The following is a 26,094-nucleotide window of genomic DNA, read 5'->3' on the forward strand; positions in this document are numbered from 1 at the left end:
ACAACTGCTATCATACCCTTGCCCCTCATCTGCTACACTCAGCTATGCAGCGGTAACAATCTTGAGGGATGTACAGAAGCTCAGATAGCATGGCTTTTCTGAACACTGGATCCCTCCCATTCAAACTCTGATGGTCTCGTAAAATGGGTATTTTGGTGTGGTGTAGGAGTTCCTTCTGTTTGTGTGTTGCTTTCATAGGATAATGAATAAAGAAACTACCTTGGCCTAGTTGATAGGGCAAAACTTTGGGAGGTGGAGGAGACAGAACTGAATTCTGGGAGGAAGAAAGCAGAGTGAGAGAGACACCATGGATCTGTGGCCAGAGGTAGATGTGCTGAAACTTTTCTGGTAGGTCACGACCTCATGGTGATGCACAAATTGATGAAAGTGGGTTAAGCTAAGATGTAAGAGTTAGCCAATAAGAAGTCAGAGCTAATGGGCCAGGCGGTGTTTAAATTAATACAGTTTCTGTGTGGTTATTTCGGGTATAAGCTAGCTGGGTGGCAGGAACAAACAAAGGGACCCTCTCCTTGCAACATTAGTGTTTATATAAGAGGTACTCTAAGGTGACCCTACCTAGCAGGTGGCTAAGGACTGATTCTAGAATTTGCCTGAATATTCTTCCCATCTGTCTGAGCTGACGCACTGGGCCCCTCTCTTCCTTCTGCCCACAGCATTTGCCTTCTTCATGTCCTTCGTTTCCCCAAGGCAAATGTGGGGCCAGTGAGGTCTCATACCTACATCTGCAGTGGTCTATATGTGGAGATCTGCCATCTTCTCCCACAGAGGATGCAGGCCACCTCTCATACCTAGTGACATTGATCTGGACTTAGCTTTTAAGGCTTTAAATCCATGGTGGAGTGATGGTTTCCCACTCAGAGGAGAGAGAAAAAAGAGCTAGTTCCCCCCCCCCCCCCCCCAGGCCAGGGACCTACTTGAGGAATGATCTAGAGCAGTGGCTCTTAACTTCCTAATGCTGTTACCCTTTAAAACAGTTCCTCATGTTGTTCTGACCCCCACCCATAAAGTCATTGTGTTGCTACTTCCTAACTTCACTTTGCTACTGCTATGAATCATAATGTAAGTATTTTTTTTTTTTTTGAGAGAGAGAGGTTTGCCAAACAGGCCTCAACCCATACGTTGAGAACCCCTACTCTAGAGAGAAGCCGCCCACCAACTCTAGGCCATGGAAGGTGGCAGCACTGGGTGAATTTAGTTGTCTTGGAGGCTCTTTAAAATATAGACACAAGTTAGGCACATACTATGAGCATGTATGTACCCTGCATTGCTGTGGGAGAATAGTTTTACCCTGTAAAGATTTGTTTCTTGTACTTGTTTAATAAAATGCTGATTGGCCAGTAGCCAGGCAGGAATTACAGGCGGGGTGACAAGAACAGGATAATTCTGGGAAGAGGAAAGATTCAGTCTGCAGTCGTCAAAGCTGACAAAGGTACCAAGCCACATGGCTAACACAGACAAGAATTATGGGTTAAGATGTAAGAATTAATTTATAAGAAGCCTGAGCTACTAGGCCAACCAATTTATGATTAATGTAGACCTCTGTGTATTTATTTGGGACTAAATGGCTGTGGGACCTGGTGGGACAGAATCCTCTGTCAACGCTGCATGCCTTAAAAATTTAAGCATGCTAGAGTTGCCTCTCTGGTCAGGGTTAGGGATAAAGGGAGCACCCAGGGCACGTGACACTCTCATCTTTCCAAACCCCAACTGAGTGCCTTGTAGGCCAAATATCTGCCCAGTATTATTTTCTTGAGTTTTCCCAAAGTATAGAGGCTTGGAAGTGAGTTTAGTAGCCACACAAAACATTACCTTTGCCTTTTTTATTTAAAAATTAATAAATATTTAATGACAAGTATAATAATTTACTCTCTATACGTAATGCCATGTGTACATCTACATAGGAGGGAACACTGAACTTTTCACTTGGTTTTGTATGAAATTTTGACTTCAATCTTCCCAGGAGAAGGGTCGGCCTCTGTCGTTGGCAAATTGTGACTGGCTATGAAATAAGCTTGAAATGCATTTTGTTTCCTGTTTGGCGCAGATGCTTTTTCTTTCAAGGAGGAATTAGTTTATCTTCAGCGTTTCATTTCTGGCTCTAAAATATTTAATTTTTTATTTGACTCGAAACAGTGACATCACAGGTAGTCACATGTATTTGCATTTAGACAGATGTGCAGCACTGGGCAGAAAGCTGCTAAACCCTTTCTTCCACTTGCTGAGAACATGGAATTCATCAAACACATGAGGAGAAAACTGGTTGCCAGCATTTTCATAATGTCAGTTAAAAAACAGTATAAAAACGTGAAAGACATGTTTAAAGGTTCAGTATGCATGAAACAATTGCACTTCCTTCAAGGTACAGGATCAGCGTGGTCAGGGCTCTCCTTGGCTCACCTGTTTACTGCTCGTCTGTGGATTTGAATTCCCATCGCGTACTTCCTTAAAGGCATGTGTTTGTGTGCATGCCCATGTGTGCACGTGCACCTGGGTGTGGGGTATGATCTGTGTGAGCAATTTGAATTAAGTGGATTTGAATTTTTACGGAGTACTTTCTGAAAGGTGTGTGTGTGTGTGTGTGTGTGTGTGTGTTCCCCCATGTGGGATGTGTGTGTGTTCCCACATGTGGGGTGTGTTTGTGGGGGTGTGTGTGCATGTGCGTGCATGTGCATTTTAAATTAAGCATACCTCTGTAGTTTGAGTAATCCCCTGAGAGCAGTCATACAAAATATTATTTGTCTTCTCTTTTAAAGACCAGATCTGATTGCCGATCTCTAGATCCTTGTGTAACTCAAATGTCAGAACTAAATGAAATTGTTGAGTCCAGAGGAAAAGCATGGTAAGTCTTACCTCCTGCCCATCCAAAGCAGGCCATGACCTTCTCCCAAAACCGAGCCGTCTGGGTTTGCCACCAGATCCGCGAGGCTGCCATCAGCATGCAGTTCCAGCTGAAAGCGCTGGACGGACACTGAAGACTAGGTTTTTTTCTCATATGCTCACAACTATTCAAAGTTTTAAGTTATACAAAAAAGAAAAATAAAGGCAAAAGAAGACCCCCCCCACTTCCTACATGAGAAGCAGAACACTGAGAGACGTCATTAACTCACAAGAGGATTTTGTTTTCTATAAAAAAGATACCTGGAAAGGTGCAAAGTCATGAGTGTAAAAGAAAGGAGTGGAGGTTCACGTTGTCATGTGTAATCAAGAGAGAACTCTTGTGTGTGACGGCGGATTTAAAAAATCCCTAAAAACATCTGATTCACAGCTTTCCCCTAAGTATGCCATTTAATACAATTTACTGATAGCTTAAATGGAGGCAATGGTAAGTTTGGCCATTGGTAGCAGCTAAGGGAAACACACTGTGTCTCTCTGAGATGGTCAGATCTTGCACAGCAGAGACAGAGCATAAAGAACTGTAGACACCACCTGGCTGCGCTCAGGGATGAAGAGTGTCTCTGGGGACTGAGCCACAAAAACACTTTCTGCCGCAGCCCAGGCACCAGTGATTTATAGGTAACTATATTATCCATTGTGTATCTCTGTCTCTTTTCAAATTCTCGCCAGATTCATCATTTGGCCTTTGGGTACCCAAAGATTAAAAACAAGACCTAAGAAAGCTTAGTGTCCATTAGCTCTGACCCTGTCAGCTTACAATGATTGAAGGCATATCCTGACTTGGGGTGGGGGGTAGGGGTGGTTCCTGGCTGCTGGCCATTTGGAAAATGAGCAGTAAACATGTCGTCCATCTGGAGATGAAGAGGGTGCTAAATCTGTGGTGTCAATGTGACACTGAGATGTGGTCACTTGGCGTAGCGCTACAGCACACAAAGGCAGGTATACATAGAGTCACATTTTCGAGATTATTCATGGTCTCCGACCACTTGAAAAAAATTGTGCTTTCTCCGGAATTTAATGTGCTGAAAACTGCACTCGCCCCCTGCTTATTTGCAAAATGAAAGGTAAAAATGAAGTCCTTTGCTAACAGAAGGCTTGCTTTTCTTCTCATTTAAAAAAAAAGTCATAAGAATAAAAGGCCAAAAATAATGAAAACTTCCACTCTCTACAGAGGGACAGCCTGCTGCATGAGACGTTGATAACTCAATACTTGTTCATAGATGGGGGGCTGCCAGGGGTTAGCGTTTTTCCTTATCTTTGATTAAGTAAGTTTTATTTCAGACTTTACACCCCACACCAGTGATCTGCAAAGGACAGCTGGCAAGGGGTGACAGTCACTCCCTTTGCTGCAAATTATCTGTTGGTGCGAAGGCCTTTTTGGTACGCAGGGCGAGAAGCAGGGAGCACACATTGGCACCGCAGTTCCCTTGGTCCTATCCGGTTTGGAGAAGGACTGACTTAAATTCCAGTGGGTTTGAAAGGCGGTCTGGGGACTCCCAAGCCCACGAGTCTTAAAGAAACCAGAGTTTCCACCTTCCGTGCTTTTTGGACTCAGTTTTGGATTTTTGCTTGGGTGTGGAGGAGTGAGTCTCCTGAGTGTAAGGCGAAGGGATGACCTGAGTTTCCTCGGCAGGGTGCAGTTTTCTCAGCACAGGCTGGAGTTTGTCTTCCTGTTGCTTAAAATCCAGCTCCACGCTAGAAAGACAGAACACAGAGTTTAGTGCGTGACCCTAGAGATCTGGTTCCCCACCCCACCCCCCCATCAGGGTTATGTTCATGCAGAGTCTGTTTATAATATATCTGCACTGCTTAATAATAAACTGTTGACAATATGTTTTTATTTTTTCCTATTGAGCACTATGATCTACTCCAAATTCAATCTTGTGTATTTGGAAAAGAACGTACTTTCACAGGCAAGCCTTTAAGGATCTAAAGGACACAGTTGGTCCGCAGTCTTATCATGAGACTAGGGAGATGGCTCAGCCAATAAAGGGCTCATCCTGCAGGGATGAAGATGTGATCAACCATGAACGCTCCCTAAGAGCCCGGTATAGTAGTGTATGTCTGCAATTCCAGTGCGGGGGCCGGAGACTGGCCAGCCAGCTTAGCAATCAGTTAGCTCCAGGTTTGGAGAGAAGCCCCACATCTAAAAGTAAGATGGAGATTCACCAGAGACTACTGTCCCAGCAGCTACCCTTTGCCTGAAGCTCCTCAGCTAGGGGAAGGACTTCATACTCCTCCCTCTGGTCCATGCTGGGGTTTTATGTGGTTTAAGCTTACACAGGGCTTGTGCATGTTGTCTCAATGGCTGTGAGTTCCTACGTGCAGCTGCCCTGTTTTGCACCGAGGACACTGTTTCCTTGTGTTCATCTACTGACTCTGGCTCTTAGACTCTTTCTGTCTCCTCTTCCTCAGGGGCTCCTGAGCCCTGGAAGGAAGGCCGTACATTCAAGAGTACCTACGTGGCACAAACTGGTCTCGATCAGTAGAGGAAAAAAAAATTAAAGGACCCAAAGTTCTGTTGGTGAAGGGCATCTGGGAGGAGATAGGGTAGGGGGTGTGTATGATAAAAGAAAAAAATACATTATTCAGAATTCTTCAGTTGTCAAAAATAAAATTGAAATCGAATGGAGAGCAGTAGAGGAAGATGTGTGACTCCACTTCTGACCTCCACATGCATGCACATGCGCACAGGTGCACCTGGTCATCCGAACATGTACACACATACACCTTACATAAAGAATTTGAATCTCAGTCTAGCAATAGTCATGATGCATGCACACGCATGGCACATAATGCATCAAGCTGTGTCTTCCTGTGCAGCCACCACTGGTCAGGGAAGCCTCTGGACTGAAAGCACCATGAATCAAATGACTGTGGCCTGCCTTCTTGCCACAGTCCTTGCTAGTCTCAAGCATTCTTAAGGACCACCGCTAGGAGGGGAGTGTGGGGAGGAGTCTTGTGGTTCTCTCTTCAGCACTACTGAAAGGTCCTTGCTGTTATCAAGCATAGCTTTCCAGGAGGCAGCAGAGATCATGTTTGGTCAAAACAAAACAAGATTGTAATTACACTGTGGGAGCAGGGATGTGCAAGGATGTGTGTGTTAGAAAGATAAGATTGAAGATGTGCTTCAGAATATGGGCTGCTACTTAGGATGCCTCTGTGAGGAAGGCTGCCAGAGTGCTGGAGTTGTCTCTGACATCTTTGGTAAGCAGTGATGGTCTGCTAGAATCCACTCCGAAGGGATGCCCTGGCCCACATGGTTTTCTCTGATGATGTGGCACTGAGGAGCTTTTCTTCCAACCCCCTGTGTTTTAGATCATGTGGTTTAGACTTGGGCTGTGGAGTCTTCTACCCTGTCCTGTGGTCCAGATGCCAGACTAAATGTCAGTCTATTTCAGTGAATGTTCATAGCATTCTTCCTCATAACATTCTTCCTCTAGCCTGGGGGCACATAATACCGTCTATCAACATGGAATCCTATCCATTTAGAGGCATTAATCCCAGCCAAATTCTGACATTTCAGGAACACAAACCAGCAAAGCCGCATTATCTGGAGTTTTAAAAATAAGTTGAAGACCTATCAAATATACCAGTTTATGGTTTTTAAATCCCATACACCATTTTTCATATTGCCAAAGGTTGTAATATCACTGAGGTTTTTTTTTTTTTTTAATGTCAAGGGAAGTTTATGGCTATTTTCCACAAGAAGTCTTATTCTCTTCTCCATTTATTATTTAGGAAGGTGTTTTGTGTGTGTGTGTGTGTGTGTGTGTGTGTCCCTGTATGCACACGTGTGTGGAAAATTCAGAGGACAACTTTTAGGAATCAGTTCAAATCCTCCTTGTTCTAGGAAGTAGAACTGAAGTCCATTGTGTCAAATGTTGCATCTCGATGAGCTAATAGAGACAAGGCCCCCTCCTAGGGACAGCTATGCCAAGGTCCAACCTTAGGATGCTCGGAACCTGTGACATTCTAGCTTGTCTGGGTGTGGTACCTGAGAAAGTAGGAGATCTTGTTTTGGTGCCTGGGGAGCAGGGGTGAGTTAATTCTCTCATCATCAGTGAGCTTCCATTTACTTTAGTTCCAGGAGAGATAATTGCCTGTCTTACCCAATTCTAGAAAGAGCACATTCTCAAACATCCAAGATCTCTTAACTATCGTGAATAGTTCAAACATGACTGTGTTCTCACTATTATGTGTCAACCGCAGACTTTACAGTTGGGTCTGGTGCCGAAAAAGAAAAGGACTAGAGAATTCTTAGCCGGGACATTTAGACAACAAGGCCTTTCGGGAGTTTGTGAGATGTGACATTTAGCTGAAGTAATACCAAAACACGTCCTCCACGTCAAGACCATCACAACTGTCCCAGGTAGCCTTTTAGTTATTAGAACAATGCATGTGGCTATCATCTTCTGGGCTAGCTTACAATCCTGGGCACCTGTAATTATTGAATTCCCATTAAGCAGCTACACTGGGAATCCTGTCATTAACCAATTTATCACACCGTGGAACCATGTAATCACAGAGTAATCTAATCTGAGTTCTTGTTAACGAAATGACTCGACTTTATCTGTTGAGCAGAATCCCGTTTGTGCTCATCTAGTATGCTGCAGCCCGGAGCAGGCTTGATAGGAGAGAGCCACCAAGCCTGGCAGTGGGGTCTGTGACACACTGACCATGAGCCCTGCCTCTCCTCACTGCTTGCTCTGCATTGTCCAGGTTGCAGTGTGCCTGCCTGGGGGTGATATGTGGGTATCTGCCACCCACATTCTGGATAGGCGAAACCTGGCTGTTCAGTAACAAAAACGTGTGTTTCCCCCCTGCTGTCTGCTGGCAGTTTCTTGTTGTCAGAGTAGATACTGGGTTATTTGGGATCTGAAATAGAAGGCTGTCTACATAGGGCGGTATTGCAAGGCTAAGAATCTGGTTATCTCTGGCTGACGTAGAGCAAAGGTTTCTTTGATCTTAATGGCCAAATGGTGTTTGCTAGAAGCAGAGGTTCTGGATAGTGCAGAGGTATGTCTGCAGTCCTCCCTCTCTGAGGACAGCCAGTTGGCCACATAGAGTATAGGGAGGCCCATGGGTAGGCGGATGGCAGTGTCACCATCTGTTCATTCCCTTCTTCCTTGTGGCCATTTGCTTACCCAGCTTTGGTGCTTTCTCTGGCTCACAGCATGGAATGCCACACTGTTTCCCCACCCCCACCTCATCCAGCTACACACAACTTCTGCAACCTGACCACAAATCCTCATCTTTCATCTTTGAGTTCCTTCTTTGCATGGCATTAAGTGTGGAGAATTCTGTTTGCATAGGTGCTGGGCCCTGGCCAGGGTTTTCTGGTTAGTGGGCTCTGGCATCAGATAACAGGATATACCTTGTACTGAATGTAAGAGAAAGATCCATGGGACCCATGTTTACAGCTGTTGCCTAGGGCATGTTGTTGATCCCCTCTGAAGCTTTCCTTTTCTTGTCTGCACCTCTGTTCTCTTTCCAGACATCTAAAACAATGCCTCCAATTAGAATTCCCAGTGGGTAGAACTTCTGTGTCTGCAATTGTTGCATCGCCCTGACCACATTCCTCTGTTGCTCCTGGTGGCTCATGATTAAAGAATGCAAAGACATTTCATTTCTCTGATTAATTCTTTTCCCTTAAATATTCTTACTCTTAATTATGAGTTTATAAAATAATTTTTCTGTATATTTCTTGTGTATGTGTACAAGTATTAGTATATGTACATATGTTCCTGTACATGTGTGTATGTATATGTATACACATGCACACACACACACACATACACACACACACACACACACACATATATATATATATATATATATATATATATATATATATATATATATATCATACAGGCCTGAGATCAATCTGTCTGGGGCAGTCTCTCACTGGTGGCCTGCAACTTGCCAACTAAAGCTAGATTGGTTGGCCTGAGAGCTCCAAGAATCAGCCTGTCTCCACCTTCCCAGTTCTGGGATTTAGAGTATTTGCAGGATGCCTGTGTTTTTTTATGTGTGTTCTGAAGCTGGGCTCAGGTCCCTCTGCTTGCACTTTATCAACAGAGCACCTCTCCTGCATAGTCTATCTATTTCTACAGAAGTAAAACTTTGCCGAAGTCTCAGGCTGCTCTCTCAGCCCACACTCAAGCTCGGTTTTCTTCCCGGGTACAATACTACATTTCTTCCTAATGCTTCTCCAGCCATTTTCATGGCATATTGCAGTACAGGGTCTCTACTCCCTTCTCCTCGTTTGAAGCTCCCGCAGAATTTAGGTTCTGCCAACTGTTGTCTCTTCCTCGGCTTAAATGAATGCCTTGGGTGAAACCTCTCTCCGCTTCTCATTCCACAGCAGGGAAGGGTTAAAGGCAGGTGGTGTGGCCCCCAAGCACTTGCTTGTTTTCCGAAGTAGAAGACCCCACGTTTTTCATTTCTCCTTCCTGCCAATGCCCTGTGGCTCAGTGAACCTCAGATCCTAAGCCTCTGTTTTTAATTCTCTTTGAGTTAGATCACAGAGTCCCTAGCGCTACCTGTGACTCTCCACATCTTGCTCTGACACTGTGGATAAATCATCTCACCTTGGGGACCTGAATTCCCTTGGCTGTGAAGTGGTGATGAAGAGCCTTCCACTGAAAGGACGAGCTCCAGAAGCCAATGCACTGGGAGCACGAGGGAGCGCTCATCTTGTGGCTTTGGATAGGATATAAAGTTTCTGAGTACAGCACCAAGTGGCAGTGAGGGCGACTGCTGTATGGACATCGAGACATCAGCCCCATGGGAAAACACCAGCGTTGTCCAGAGGAAACTGATGGGTAGGGTCCTTCCCAGATCATGTCCCTTGTGTGCTAAAGGAAAGGTAAGCCTTTCTCTCTGGTCCTGTTTATCCACGTCCTCTCCAGGCAGTAGAGGAAACATTTCGCCACAGGACATCTAAGTGACACTTCCGTCTAGTGTGTCCAACATCACATCTTTCTAAAGTCCAGTCATCTGTCTTCCCTCACATGGTTGGTGACCATGACCCCCATCCTTCCAGATGGCCATGCCACAGACCCTGACGGTAGCCAATCACACATTACCATTTTGTTTTAAGTGACTGTTTTCTTTCTTTGGGGTGTAACTGCAGAGAAACTCAGAGAATGCAGGACTTTCATCCTTTCTAAAATCCACTGCAGTGTGCCCCCCGTTACTAGGATTTGGTTAGAATCATAGTCTGTTCTTCGCTTGCTTTTATCATTTTGAAGATGGACACTCCTCTGTTCAGACAGATAGACTGCCTCCTGGACACACCACTGGGAGTCAGTAAAGCAGCCTGCCTCAGCCCCTGACCAGAACTCTGCTCCTCTGGAACAAAGGCTACAGCCCCGTGTTAGCCACAAGAAGCCCAGCGTAGAGCAATCATAGTACACAGAATGGTGTTAGCAATGTGTGTTTATGGTCTCTGGAGTCTTGGGAATGGTCCCATGTGTTTTCCAGGATGCTCTTTTCAGATGCCTGGCCAAAGGAACAGGCTGCCCAGTGGGCCTAGGAACCACTGTACCCTAAAAAAAAATACTGAAATCTACTCAGAGGATTTTTTGCAACCCAACTCAGGAATTAGGGGCAAGCCTGAATCCTGTATTTAGGCCCTAGAGAATCCTCCTATTCACCTAGAAACTGTGGGGTATTCATTCCTGATGAAACTGATGAACTCCCTCCTTCCTTGGTGCTGATTTCGACTTCAGCAAAAAGCGCCTTAACTTTTACCTATAGGTGAGGGCCGTGGCCGCTGTGGGTTCTTCTGCCCTGAGTAAAATTTAAGCCATTGCTTTACAAACAAACCTGGGGATATGAGCAGTTTCATTCTGAGTGCCATTGTTAAGTTTCACAGTGTCTGCAAGGTGTTGCTGGAGCTTTTAAAAATCCTTACATACTGCGGGAAAAGAGATAGTGTATTTTTAGATTCTAAGAGAATACTGAAAGAAATTGGATTATTAGCTTTGGGAATTTTCAAGGAGAATTTTGAGGCCTGTCAAAGCTATCTTTTTTTCTCCTGACTTAATTTATTTTATTAAAATTTTTTTTGTTATACGTGGATAACATCGCGTAAGATATTGTTCATGGAGTCTGTTCTGTCACTGCCCACCCCCATTTCCACTTGAAACGTGTGAATGATAACACAGCAATATATGTTAGAGGGAAGGTGGATTTTTCCCACCTCGGCTCATACTGCTCAAGAACTTAATATGCACAAGTGGAATAATTGAAGCGACACTGGACAGGGTATTTCCACTAAGAGATAATCGTTGGATGACACAGGCTGCAGAGACTGCTGCTCCAAGTGGCTCTGGATGGCCTCAGATTGGCACTGCTTCTGCATACAAATGCAATTACCTCTCCACAATGAGACTTCATTAGCCGTGTTGCTGTCCTGCTCCCTCATCCTGACCAGCTCCTTTCTGCACGACACTGGCAATCTATGAAGGATGGTCCTCTTGTGTATCTGGATTTCTTTGCAATCATGTATTTTGTGTGCTCAATGTGTGGTGAATTAGTTGGGATGATATAAGAAAATGCAGTCAGGTCTCTGTATATTCTTTACCCTATATAATCATGTGAAGGGTGTCTCCCTCACCTTTTCTAAAATCTATCATTTTGGGCAAGGACATATATACTCAAGATACTTCCTACTTGAGAGTCATGTACTGGAAAGCCCTCTGTTATGCCCATGGAACCATCCTTAGAGATGCTCTGGGACTTGCCAGTTCCTAACTCTCCAGCAGAGGGAGCACTAGAGAACACAGCCAAGCCACCATTGCACCCTGACTCCTAGTTGCCTGGCATCCCTCCGTGGTATCCTGTCTCCTTCATACCTGCTCTGTATCAGATGATGGAGTGTGACATCCCACAGGACAGCTCACAAGCCTCCTTCTGGTGCTAAAACAAGGTCTAGGTAGGTCAGGGCTTTCCCTTCCTTCCTGGTAGTACCCTGCCCACTCACTGCCCTAGTGAGTGATTACTGATGTCACCTGAGGCCACCTTTATGGTAGGCTTGATACTAAAGAAATGAAGGAGGAGTGGGTAGCTTCTTCCAGAAGTCTGTTCTAACCCTGCTCAAGAAGAACTTCCTCTCTGGAAACAATTCTCTTTAATTAATCTGAGTCAACATTATTATTATCTTTTACATCTTGGTACTATCCCCCACCGCCTCTGAATCAAGTCTGCCTCACTGTTATTTTCATTAACGCACACCCATTAGAATTCACCCCCTTTCCCTATGTTGTTATTTTATGAATTAACCAGTTCAGTAAAAGAGGGAAGGGGCGGACTTGCTAATGGTCTCTTTCATTGTTCCCTTTGAAACCAAATCTGAACACAAGGTGAATCACTGGTGACATCAGAGTAGTCTGGCAACGGAGTTACCCAGATAGGCTGGATACAAAAGATTTCAGCATTTATCCTTAAAGCATTTCTAAACTAATTAAAGCATATTTTGACAGGAAGTAGGAATGATTAGGCAAAAAAGTTTTACTTAAAGCAAAGTCCAACTCGAATCTCTTTTAATCTTCCTTCATGCAGAACCCTCTTCTTCATTTGAATATCTCAGTTGGTCCAGATCACAATCAAAGGGGTGTCATCTTAGGGGAAAATGTGATTGTGTCAACCATCTCAATTTTCCAGTTGTAGGAGATAGAACCTTCTGGGTGCTTAGCATTTCAATGAGCTGGTGAGCAGTGAACACAGTATCAGTTATGGGCTAGATCTGCACACCCAGCTGCCAATTGAGGGATAGGGTATGGGGGGGCTGCTTTATAACTCTCCATGTACTCACCCCATGCACATGCCCACTTGGAGTCCCCAGGCCCTTCTGTTGCTTTGTGTTTATAAATAGTCAGCTTCTTGGATTTCATAGATGGAAAGGATTCTTTGTAATTCTGCAGGGCTTAAAGGTGGATAGCTAACAACCCACCAGAAAGAGACCAACAGAACCCTGAACCCAGGGCTCCTAGATGTGGGAGACTGGCTCTGGCTTCCAGCCTAAGGCTAATGCTTCCAACCTTTGCTTGGTCTACTTTCCCCTGAAGCTTTCAAGACCTTTTGTCCGTTTGGTAATTTTCCCATCATGTATATTTCCGTGGCATTCTCTGACTTTATAGCGAGCTATGTACTGCCACCCATGACAAAGGCATCCATACAAGATCATGTCCATCTCCGTCACAAAGCAGGCAGCCTGGTCTTGAGGACAACACCCTCTTTGCCTCCCTGAGCCAACTCCTACTAGATGCACAGGATTTGTTCTGCTCTGTGGAGAAGACAGCTGGGTTTCCACTGTTTAAATGCGAGACAGATGGGGTCAAGTTCATTGTCCTGTAGGGCTGTCTGCCAACAAGCAGGTATGACAAATTGCAATTTTGGGACATTGGCAGCTTTCACGGCCCCTCGTGTACTTTAGCTCCTAAGATAACCATGGCCATGTGGCATTTTAAAAATCTCCCAATTTGGAATCTACTTTAGCCTTCCTCATTCCCAGACATGCTCCTAGCAGGCAGTGGCTGAAATATTAAAGTGTAGGTCCATAGATGCTTGACTCAGGAATACAGTCTCTTCTCCTCTGTGCTAAAACCAGGCTTTGGACAAACCACAAGAACCTGACCTTGAGCTAAGCTTTCCCCTTTTGCTCAGATTGTTGTCATAGAGACAGTCAGTTTCTGTCTCCCATGATGTACCAGTTTTTTTTGTATTCAGATGGTACCCTTAACTGATGTGCCCCATTAACCATGATTGGTCTTCCTTGTGTGATGTTGCTGACACCTACCCAAGGCTATTGCTATTGAGTTGACAGGCCTCTCTCTCTCTGTGTCTCTCTGTTTCTGTCTCTCTGTCTGTTTCTCTCTCTGCCCCCCACCCCCCTCCCCAGACTCTTCAGTGTTCTACAACTATCTGCTTGGCAAGAAATATGCTGTATTTGTTCCTGGACTTGTTTCTGCCCTTTGTATTCATAATTGAAATGACGTGACTTGAATATTATAGATACCAGTAAATTATTCTTGTCTTTGGGGAAGAGGGTGATATCAAATAAAATGCACAGAAAGAATAGGGGCAGCTCCAGTGTACACCCAGGCTTCTCTGAGGTCTGGTTCTGTCACATGGCATGACATTATTTTCGAGACAGGGAAGCAGCCATGACTCCTAGAAGATAATCTACATTTAGAGGAAATACTCAGGCCTCACTGCAAAAGACAGCCAACACCTTAAAGCATATAAGTGAAAGATTTCTGTGTTTATCATTGAAATTGAAATGACATACTTATGCCAGACAGATAAGAGTTGCTGTGGTTTCTCCTAAGACATTGGGTTTTAAGGTCATGAACAAGGCTACATTTTTCTTGGCTTTAACATCTATTCTTATGAGCCTCAAGCAACTTTTGTGTCATTTGAGACACTGTGAGAGGAACTGTTGTGTTTGAGCTCTAGTAAAGAATGGCAGGAGCTGGGTGTAGCGGCACACACCTTTAATCCCAGCACTTAGGAGGCAGAGGCAAGTGGCTCCATGTTACTGTTAAGTCAGCCTGGTCTATACCATGAGTTTCAGGACAGCCAGGGCTACATAGTGATGCCCTGGCTCTAGACCAAACCGTACAAAGAATGACAGGAATAAGGAGGGGAAGGTTAGGTAAGTTTGTGTGTTCCACTTATAGAAAGTGATGCTTTATTGAATACTAGTTACAAGATTCAATGAAACAGGGACTTAAAGGATTGTGGGAACTCCAGCTGGACTGTTAATATGCAGAATGTTTCAAAACTTGCTTACTAAGCCAGAGTAGCTTCTGTTTACAACATGTTTGGCATTGCAGTTTGTTGTTTGTTTGTTTGTTTGTGTTTTCTTGCTCTGAAAGGAATGGGAAAGAGAGACAAAGCTGTACTCCTCCTTCCCCATCCTCTGCTGATGCTTCTGCCTTTGTTCAGGGCCTGATGGAGCCACTGCAAGGCAAGAAAAGCCTCTTCTCTATCCTGCTTATGAAAATGCGTACCACCAAATCTTATTGTCAATGAACAGGCCTCTGGGGGCTGATGGGCACCGGCTGGTTTATGCAGGAGAACCAGAGGGATCAGTGAGCCTCTGCCTTTGTACTTCATGAGTCTTCCTGAGGTTCTGGTACATTCTTCTGGTGCCTGAACACCCACTGCTCTTTTGGATGACCTTTGGCTAATGTGTTTGGATTCATGCAGAATGCTGGTTGAGCCAATTCAACATGGTATCCACTCTAGGCTAATTCCCCCGAAAGACAAATTCTTATCCTTCTCTGACTCATTAAATCACTTTTAATATCACTTTTTATGTAAGTCACCCCTGGATTTAGAGCTAAATTTATTTAAATTATTTCAGTTACATTGGACAGTGTCCTAATAAATTCTCTTTTCAATCACCCACAAAATGTTAAGTAGTTTTAGTCTGAACATGCTCATCCCATGAAGGTTCTCTGGAAGTCTCTGCCACTTGGGTCTAATCACAGTGGAAGACTGATGAACTCTGGCGCTGCAAGTGGGCTGAACCCCAGGGAGGAATTGCCTGGTGCACACTCGCAGGCCTTAGTCTTATTAATGTCATCAGTTAAAAATGGAATGTCCCGGTTAAAGCCACTCACTGGTGATTTAAAGTCCTTATCCATAGTTTGGACATAGTGCCAAGATCCCACCAGACATGCGCATCTGAAAGGTGGTTACAAAGTTCCCACTGTGCATGCTCATCTGAAAGGCACTCACTCTGGAATTGAAACATGGAGTTCTAGATAGAAAAACCTCTGCATGGTGCTTGATTCTTTTTACCTCTACATTGATGGCAGCCAAGAACAATCGAGAGCTTCATGCCATGGCCAGGGTTGCTGGGAGCTTCTTGGATCTTTGTCTGTTGCCCATTCCTTAGCCCTTTACTTAGGCCTCTTACAAAACCCTGGTGCAGGATGGATTCAACATGGTGGGCCTTCTCAATCCCAGCTCTACCGATGCCTTGGACCCAGTGACTTTATTGTCATGGTCTTTCCTATGCATCACAGGATACCAATAACACCTCTGGCTTCTTCCTACCCATCAGATACCAGTCATACATGCCCACCCCTGACCAATGAATCCCTCAGATTCTGCCCATCGTCCTGTGTGAGTCAGAACCTTAGTGCCCACACCCAGCTGTGGTTTCTTTTGCCAGCACCCTGACAATATTTCCATGTGATCCAGCTCTCTTTTTAAAGAACCGAGACCGTATCTGGGATGCTTAGCCTGAGTTATCATGGTCATATCTGTGTTACACCTCAGCACAGGAGCTGACGAGTGTGAGACTAAAGTGGCCAGATCCTTCCTACTCTGTCCAGGTGTTATCTCTTTATGCAGAGGTGGTGACATTTTTGTTCACTGTTATATATGTGTGTATATATTTATAGGGGAACAAGGAGAATCCTGTCTGTAGTTTTAGACATATAAAAGTACCTAGTTACTACTGGGCTTTTTTTGGTGATAATTTTACAGCTTACTAAAGTTATTTTTTTAAGAAGGATATATAGAAAGGATGCTTACTAACCATCTGGAAATGTAAACCAAAGCCACAAGGAGACATTGCCTCAATTTATAAAAACAACACTACTGTTAGTTGTTGAAAAGGAAGATGCTGTTGTTGGGGATGTGTACCACCACAACCACTATGGAAAACCCTGTGAATTGTCCTCAGCAAACCAGAGCTGCCACCATAAGGGCTATGCCGTTACTCATGGGCATACACCCAATAGAAAGGAGTTCAGTGTTGTCTCAGAGATGTCTGCACTTACCACTGCAGCCCAGTTCACACCAGCCAAAACACGGGAGCCCTCTCAGCCCTCGACCTTATTCTTCAAGTATATAAATGGACCAAAGCTAACACCTATCACTGTGGCCACAGTTAGTAGAAATTACACACACACACACACACACACACACACACACACACACACACACAATGGGGGGGGGGAAACAGCAATTTCTGCAAGTTTTGACAATGCCTTAAAATCTTATTACTGCTGATGGTTTCTGATCTATTCTTGTGGGTATCAATCATTCAAAGTTTATATAGAAACAAAACACATAACAAGCTTTTGTAGTTTCCTGGGAGGGGATCCTGCCTCAGGGGAGGAGAGAACCATGGACCTTGTGAGTTCCTTGAGAATACCTGTCCATATGATTTTAGCAGAGGGGACCTACCATGGATTCCTAGGCTATACAGTGTGGGTCCGCGCCTTTGATCCATACCATCTGATGGGCATACATTTTACTGATTTTCTGGACCACAGTTTTGTGCTCCAGGCTATAGATTCCCAGGGAGCAAGCCATCAAAATGATACTGGCTCCCTAGATTGCGATGGTGCATTTGCAAGACAAACGTGTACACACTCTTCTTCAACCTACGATTGTATACCTGGGCAGTGAGGGTTGGGGTTTGGTAGAAGGATGACTGTTTAGACATAGCTTAGAACTATGGCCGAAGAAGGATCTTCACTTTTTTTTTTTCTCTGATGGAATCTTCCCAGCATGGTCCCAGTGACTCTCGCATTAGTGGGTAAACATCATTTGTCCGTCAGAATAAGAAAGTGGGAAGAGAGTGTTAACGTACCTATAGATAATACATGCACTGTTCCTGCACGTGTCACAATTAGCTGTGTCTTGCCCCGTCCGATATGAAAGCCTACAAGATAAGAACAGGAGAGCATTACAAACAGCGGCTGGGGGTGGGGGGCCCGGCCGCTGGCCTCACAGAGCCGAAACCTCAAATCAGACGCCTTCCCGATGGTGAGTTACTTGTGATCCTAGGAACTGATGCCTCCGTGTTTACCACAGTGCTCCTGTCTGTGCCTTTATGGTACCAGCCAGTACCCGTCTACAGCCAAGATGTCACTTAAATTAAATTTAGAATGTGAACAGACGCTCCCGGATGACGTGTGTAATCTGATTGCGTTATAACCACGAGGAGTGGGATGTTTCAAAGTAGCTTTATGTTTATCGTATCTTTTAAAATATCTACCGGAGAAATCCATGGGTTTAAAGGCTGACAATTGCCTGGTTTCGTGACCTACCAACTCCTGTCCTGCTAGAGCAGGGTTTGACACGCATGGCCTCTGCCTCAAATCCTACCCCAGCCTCCATAACCCATCTGTCTAGCCTTCCAAGGATGGATTTTATGTTGTTAAATGCTTGAAAAAGAATCCAAAGAATAATATCTATAACACGATTCAATTATGCATGTCTCCGAGGGGTTTCATTCCAACCATAAAGATTGTGATTTAAAACATAGGTGAATATGCATATAATTTCTTTTGCTTTTTGCCTTTTGGTCTATAAATCCTAGAATATTCCCTCAGTGGGTCTGTAGAGAAAACAGCTGCTGGCGCCTATGACTGTATCTCTCCTCCTGTCAAGACTTCTGAGGCACTCTCCGGCTGTGCCGTCTGCTAAGTGATGGCTCTATAAGGGCATTACATAGCAGACTTCAGTTCGCTCTGGAGACCACACAGGTGTTTGAGGTGTGTGTGTGTGACACACATGCATGTCAGGGGTTTTCACTTTCTCATAATAAGATAACAAACTTTAGCATTTGTTTTGTAGCATAGTATTGAAACTTGCTTTGCTTTAATGGGTTAGATTTTTCCTCCCCAGGTCAAGTTTACCTGGAAGATATCTTGGACTATTCGCCCTCTAAGAACCTTGTGTGTGGTGCTCTGTGCTCCCTCCCAACTACTCTACCCTAGCTAGACTTTCTGCTCCTTCTAAGACGCACGCATACTGTATTCTAAATATTATTTGCACCCAGGGCTCAACAGGAGCAACCGAATCTGTTTGGTTGATGGTGGGAGAAATGTTTCCACCTGGATTGATTTCTAATCACGCTGGGGGCAGATTTGCATGGACCAGCAAGGGAGAGCCATGTGTACAGTGGCTGTGTCAACAGCAGTTGTGTGTGTTTGTATCATCTTTCACTGTGTATACTGTGTGCATATGCATCATGAGTTTCCAACTGAAAAGAACATTTGTTTCCTCATTTATATTTTGCGTTATGTAAACATCTGACAAAAAAAAAGCATTGGCTGCTCAATACTGACATTGTCTCTGTGGACTCGGTAAATACGGGCATGACTTTGAGTTCAGTGCCATTTATTTGAGTTTGGTGTAGCTTATTTGTTAATCAAGTGATCACATTCTGCCCCACAATGTTGCCAAACATTGCCTAGGATTCACTGAAAAGGAGTTAGAATCACAATATCACTGTTTGTATTGTCTCTCTGCTATCCTGGGCTCCTTTGGACACCCATATCTGGCCTTTACCCCTTTGTCCTTCCCCATACATGGCAGTTAGCTCTTGCCCCCCAATGGGCAAGCCCCATGTGTACACGCTGCCTTCTCATCCCTTCCTAGCCAAAGCCCTCCTGGGTGTGCACAGGGTCATTCTCTTTTGAGTTTACCCAAATGAGCTTGGCCCTCAGCTTGTTCTTGATCTTAGCCACCATACAGTAAGCAATAGGTGCTGAACTTGAGTCCACATCCCTGGTGTGACATCCTAGCAATGTCATGCTGATGTGCTACCACTCTGGTGGGTGGGGTTGCCCACAAAGTTCTGTTGTCTTAATGGGCATGAGCCATAGAGAGATAGTGTACCTAGTAGTCTTTTGTGCTAGCCACATCCAAGTTCTTGTTGCTTAAAGAAGGCTCCTATGGTCCCTAACCACTGTCTGGGGCACTCATAGGTCCACTTCAGGCTCCTAGAACCTTCCTGCCCTAGACCTCACTATAACCTCTACTGGGCCTGATCAGCATCACACCCCACTTTTGCTCAGTCACCCCCAAGCCTCAAGAGTCTCACTTGTCTTAGTGCCTGGAGTCTTCCAATTAATTATTCTCTTCTCATTTTACAGAACAGAATCCATCCACACTCCAGACCCAGGACCTCATTATTCTTAGACCCCAGGCTTCTGATGTTCTGTGCTGCCTTGCCTCTATCCAGGGACCTGTGTTTTTCACTACATGTAATTGGCAGCTTGGGATAGTCAGTGAATCCGAAAAATGACAGGACAAAGGCTTCAGGCACCAGAGAGTCACAAGAGGACCCTCCTCCAGGATGGTAGAATACTTTAGCAAGAAACTGTTCTTTCTAAGCTCTCCTGGGCAGACTGTGCTAATCACTTATAAAACGCACACATTTCCATCCCAGACAGTTAGCACGTACCTACTATGTCAGGCATGGCTGTGGCCGTCCAGACGCTAATTGAGATGATGCTAAGTACTTGCCCTTTTGAAGTGCTCAGCAGAGGAAGAGGCACATGGTCGCCCCACAGGGAGGATTAGATGGTCTCCTAATACTGGTCAGTCACATTGCTGTTTTCTTGGGGGTATTTTCCACCAGCTTTCCCTGTCTGAGACTTCAAGGCTTCATTACCTACCAGAACTCTCTTGGAGAGCCCTTTCTGAACGTTTCCAGCAGTTTCTGTAGTACCCTTGCTGTGTCTGTCATTTAGAAGAGTCAGACAAGTCAGAGAGGGATGAAGCTGGGGTCAAATGTAAAATGTTGACCTGTGCTGTGTGGCTCACTCACTCCAGGGCTCCTGCCAGCAGCAACTGTCAATCAATGACTCAACTGGAATTTTATCCATTGAAGGAGTGTTCTCCATATAGGACTTTTGATTAAGGGATCTGTTGTGTTCTGTGCCAACTGATCGTGGCCTTCCAGGCTAGAGGATTTGGCTTAACTGATCATGTGAGGGCCACATTAATAACGGGGCTGCAGGCTGCAGTATCTGAACTGGGTCTGTGCTGCAAACACAGATACGTTCTTCCATTCAAGGACTACGCAGGTCTGGCCCTACTTAGCCTCTGAGATGAGATGAGGGTGGTATGGTCATAGACCAGAAGGCAAGAACACCAAGTGACAACCAACAATATCCTTGGTTTCTCCCTCTCCCCTCAGAACCCTATCCATAAAGCCAGCATTTGGAAGGACTGTCTCTCTGTCTCACTACTGTACCTGAGAACACAAAGCTCAGGCCACTACAGCAAGAGCTCTTCGGGGGACAGTAGGCATAGATCTCAGGTGAACCAGAAGTTCCCGGATGTAAGAGCTTATGTCACTGACCAGGACATAAAACAACCAGGACATTTTGAACAGTCCCCTTTTTTGTGTGTGGGGGGAAGGGGGTTCTGAACTTTGTAAAGCTTTCCTATTACTTCCTTTGAGGCGTCCATTCTTCATACTCAATTATGAGTTCATCCTTGATTCAATAGTTGGTCCCATTGGCTTGTTCTGTCAATATGACTCTGGCCAACTCTTACAGTTGGGCTTTATTTTCTTAAAGCCCTGAACAACACATGAATCAAATGGCATATGAGTGCTACAAGGAAATGGAAGGATACATTGTGAAAAGTCCTAGTCTCACAAGATGATTCCCTTTGGCCTCCAGTGGCAAACACATTTGTCCCATGTAAAGACAGCATAGCACTCCCACTGTCCTACTCTAGGGACCTGTAAGTTTTAGTTTGAACCATAGATATTGGACTTGAGAAATAAGATCCAGCACCAAGGACAGCATCCAGCCCAAGGGGCAGTCTTTTTAAGGAGCAGTCTTTTAAAGGAGCAGTTTAAAATCATTTTCTCCAGTGTGTGTGTGTGGTGTGTGTCCCTGTCCTTCCTTCTGTCCATCTCTCCATCTATCTGCCCATCCCCATTCATGAGTGTGTATCTCTGCAGAGGTAACCATGCACATGGAACCTGCATGCATCATGCATGTGTAGTTCCAGATAGGTCTGAGTGTCAAGCCCCAGACACTTTCTTCTATTTGTTTAGGACTGAATCTAGTACATCATTTCAAGTCAGAACTCAAATCTATCACCCAGAGCTTCTTTCTCTTTGCTGGTGCTCTTTGAAAACATTGGGGTTTCTGTACTTAACAAAACATAATGTTAGACTTGAGAAAATAGGATCCAGTACCAAGGACAGCATCCAGGCCAAGGGGCAATCTTTTAGAGAGCAGTTTAACACTGTGTGTGTGTGTGTGTGTACACAAGGTACAGGTAACTAGACATGATTTACAAGCTTGATATGGGTGTGAAGACTATGACTTTAGTGGACAAGGACTCAGTGTTCTATGAAAATAGAATTTAGACAAGTTGTTCCACAGGGTACTTCCGGTGAAGACCATTTATGGGGTCACTTCTGCTTTGATATAAAACCTTATTTCTCAACGAGGCTTTACACCATTATAAAGAGTACAGCACATGTGGTTGGCAGAATACAGCCTGTATCTCTGGGTGTCACTGCTCTGAGAACCAGATGGATGCCTCCTTGTAGTGGCCAGGGCTCCCTGATTTCAGTTTGGCATTCCAGTCTCCCTAGCTATCGAATGCTTTCATGCTCATTTTCTCCAGTTCTTCAGTTGTTGTTGTTAGTAAAAGTCCCTGAATACATAACTATAAATACGTGTTTTTCTACAAGAGTATTCCCCTTTCATACATTTTTGAAAAAGCACTGGTAACAGTTCCTGTGTGGGATTCTCCAGTGTTTCTTTTTACTGGAGATGAATTATCAAAGAAAACAGGAAGGGAGGTACAGGGCTGAGCTGCTGCAGTGGTTTTTGTAGCACCCCACAGGGATGCTAAAGGAAGAAGGATGGATGCCAGTCTCAGCTGAGATATGCCAAGGTGCTGGGCTGGGCTGCAGAGATCCCATGGGCCAAGGGAAGAGAGTGGCAGAATACCTGTATCTTTTAAGGGAGCAGGAATGATTGGAAGCGGTGTGAGGCATACAGGGGAAAGGTCACTGGGGTTCCCTTCTAATCCCCATCCAAGCTGCTTAGTGTTGCTGACACCCTGAAGGATCTGTGAGAGACAGGGCCCAGGGTTCGTGCGTAAAACAAGATTAAGCAAAAGCCAAACACTACTTGTTTGGGTAGAAGATCAGAAAGTAAAAATGGAAGAGAGGGATAGGGAGGAAGAGAGGAGTTGGGAAGCAATATGGAAGAGAAGGGACAGGGAAAACCAGGCAGAAGGGAAGAGGAAGGGGAGGGTCGAAGAGGGAGAAGGGGAGGAGGAGGTGGAGGAAGAAAAGGGAGGAGGGCTAGAGAGAGGAGTAGGAGGGGACAGGGAAGAAAAGGAGGATAAAGAGGATGGGGAAGAAGAGCAGGAGACAAAGGCAGGGAAGAGGGTGTCCAGGATGAGGTCACCCCTCCCTCTGGTTTGAGAAGCAGAGCCCAATGAAGTTCTAAGATTGCAGAGGAAACTGTCTGGGATGGGCATGTTGGTTTTCTGGACTCAAACAGTAACACTGACATTGTTTTGACTGAGGTTGGGTGTTCCTGCAGCCACAGTGATGTCTGTGTCCCCACCCCACCCCCCCACCATAAGATCTTTTTGTTTTCGTGGTACTGAGAATCAAACTCATGACCCTGCACAACTATGAAAACAACCTCAGCTCCGCTGCAAGGGATTATGCAAACATGGGGGAATGATTGGAATACTAGCTACCAGGGAAGCAGAGGTGAGGGATGGGGAGAGCTGCTGAAGTCTAGGACTATTCAAAGGAGAAGAAAGGGGAGAAAGAAGTGAGAATAGGAAGTGGGGAAAGGAAATAAAAGTGGAGGAAGAAACAAGGAGGGCTGGAGAAATGGTTCAGAGCTCAGTTTCCAGCTCCCTCATGGCAGCTCACAACCATCTGTAACTCCAGTTCCAGGGGATCCGGCACCCTCTCCGACCTCCACAGGCACCAGACACTTTACACTGTGTACATATGCACGCAGGTAAAGCACCCATGCATGTAAAATAAAAACCAGATCTGAATGAAAAAGAAAGGGGAGGCAGAGAAAGCAGGGAGATCTTAAATTCTCAACCTGAAACTCCCTTGCTCTCCCCCGTCTTGGTGGCAACATTAGTCTTTGTACTGAGTCTGATTTGGTGCCAACACTCTGGAGAACCCTCCTCTCTCAGTATTGCCTGTGTTATGGCCTGCAGTGTGTTATGGGTCCTTCCTCCCAAATTCTGCACGATACAGGGGACAGCAAGTGACCTTGTAGCTTATTCACTGTATTTTAAGTGGCATATTAATTTTCAACAAGGTCACATTTCTAGCACTGAACAAAAGCATTTGGGATGATACGAACATCAGGGGTGACCCTCCAAGGGTGGGTTTTCAAAACACTAGTTACATAGAGTTTTGGAACTGTCACAATGTATTAACACAAAGGTAGTATCCTTGTCCTGTGGATATGGCCCTCAGCCAAGGATGGCATTTCCTGAAGAAAAAAAAATGAAATGACTGTCTCTACTCTCTGTGGTAATTTCTATTATCTAATTTATCCTTTTAATTTGGGGGGGGGGGCTTTTCTCACCTGGTGCCAATTTTTCCCCCTTTTCTTCTGCATTCCTGCCCAGCTGTCCCTTTCTTGATAGCTAAGCCATCGTTCGTGTCAGCATCTTAATGGGCTTTTTCACACAACAGTCTCAAAGCAACATTAATTAGAGGCACCAGATACCTCTGTTAGTGGCAAGAAATTAAATTTCAAAAGTGGTCCGAGTTGGCTGTTGTGGGGAACCTCATAGGTCTTGAAGCTTCCAGAGAAGCAGACCCAGCTTGTTTTTGCCTCTGAAACCTCACAAGGAATTTGCTAGATCATGTACTGGAAGTGTACCTAGTTTATATATCAGCTCTTCCGTTGCTAAAGTGAATATAGACTTTCCCAATATATCCCCAGAAACATCTACATCTGTTGTAAGCACTGGAGCCTACAGAGATGTAAGCGATTGTATGCCAAGATTTAGGGAGCATCTGATTAAAGCTTTGTGGGGTGTGTGTGTGTGTGTGTGTGTGTATGTGGCAATATGTAAGTGTGCCTATGTGGAGATGTGGAGACCAGATGTTAACATGAGGTATCTTCCTCCATCACTCCCAACATTTTTTTTTTTTTGACTGAACCTGGAGCTCACCAATTAACTAGCCTGACTGGTTAGTGAGTAGGGATTCCCCTTTCTCTTCACTCCTGCCCTTGAGCACTGGTGTTACAGAAATGCCCAACTGTGTGCTGGGAATTCCAACTCCTATCTTGATGCCTGCAATACAAGCACTTGGCCCATTGCTTTAAGCTTCTTCAAACAAATAGCAGGTTGGCTTTCACACCAATTCCAAGGTCACCTACTAATTCATCAGAAGCAGGGTGGACCCTCTTGGTTCATGGCCCAACTGGGCTCCTTTCCCCAGCAGCTGCTTCCCAGCTGAGTAAGGCTTAGCAGTTGTGTGGTCCTTGCTGAGTCTGGGTCTCTAATCAGACAATGTGGGTTGTCGCAGATGAACACAGGGTCACAATCATCTCCACTGTTGGCAACACTGTTTGAGGCTCTCATTCCTACCCCTTTAAAGATGCGTAAATGGGCTGAAAGTTGACACCTATGCAGCTGCCTATCTCCTGTCTTCCCCGAGCTCTGGAGGACCACCCTGGCAGCTGCCCTTTTCCAGCCCCTTGCTGGTTCTTATCCATTCTCCATTGGCCTTTGCTGCCAGAGCTTCCAGACTTCTATTTGCCCAGCTGATGTCTCACATGTGGGTCCCAAGGGAGGTGGCAAATAAAGTCTGTGGAAGCTTGGGAAGAATGAGCAGAAATGTGAATGAACCAAGGCGTGACTTTGTCTAAGCAGATCGCGGAGAGCCGGTTGATCTGTTCGAGTGAAATTTACCTGGCCGTTGAATAAAACTCTAGAGAACCCCTTAGTGTTTTATGGACATGGTGTAGTGGTTTATCTATTAGAATTACCCGATGTAGTCACTGAACTGTGTGCATTTAGAGGACTCTAGCTGTTAACTGGCTGTTCCACGATTAGTTTCCTATGGTCTGTGTAAACAGCAAGGCCCATCCAACTAAACATGAACAGATTCCCCACTTTTATCCAGATCATCTGGTGGTGTTGGGGGTAGGGTGGGGGTGCTCTCACTGAGACCACACTCCTTTTTCAGATACTCATCTGTTTATCCTGAACATGGATTCATGAATTCCTGATTTCTAAGATGTGTTGTGTGCACACATGCATGCACATATGTAGCTCGGTGGTCAACACTTAAATATCTTCCTAAGTCACTACCTACCCATTTCATATTGGTGTCTCTCACCAATTCATCTAAACCTGCAGGCAAACAAGCTC

The 26,094-nt window shown here is 44.9% G+C and overlaps 2 protein-coding genes across 3 annotated transcripts in view; one reads left to right on the top strand and one right to left on the bottom strand.

Moving 5' to 3' along the window:
- The window catches only part of Dock1 (dedicator of cytokinesis 1), a 504,121-nt gene that overhangs the window by 214,815 nt on the left and 263,212 nt on the right, over positions 1-26,094 (top strand). The window lies entirely within an intron of this gene.
- Insyn2a (inhibitory synaptic factor 2A) overlaps positions 4,428-26,094 on the bottom strand; it is a 34,548-nt gene continuing 12,881 nt past the window's right edge. The window contains exons 2-3 of the mRNA XM_038330241.1: positions 17,543-17,614; positions 4,428-4,611 (exon numbers count right to left, since the gene is read on the bottom strand). Coding sequence (XP_038186169.1) covers positions 4,428-4,611; positions 17,543-17,614 — 256 coding nt within the window. The remainder of the gene's footprint in view (positions 4,612-17,542; positions 17,615-26,094) is intronic.

This window comes from Arvicola amphibius, chromosome 1, assembly GCF_903992535.2.
Source record: "Arvicola amphibius chromosome 1, mArvAmp1.2, whole genome shotgun sequence".
NCBI lineage: Eukaryota > Metazoa > Chordata > Mammalia > Rodentia > Cricetidae > Arvicola > Arvicola amphibius.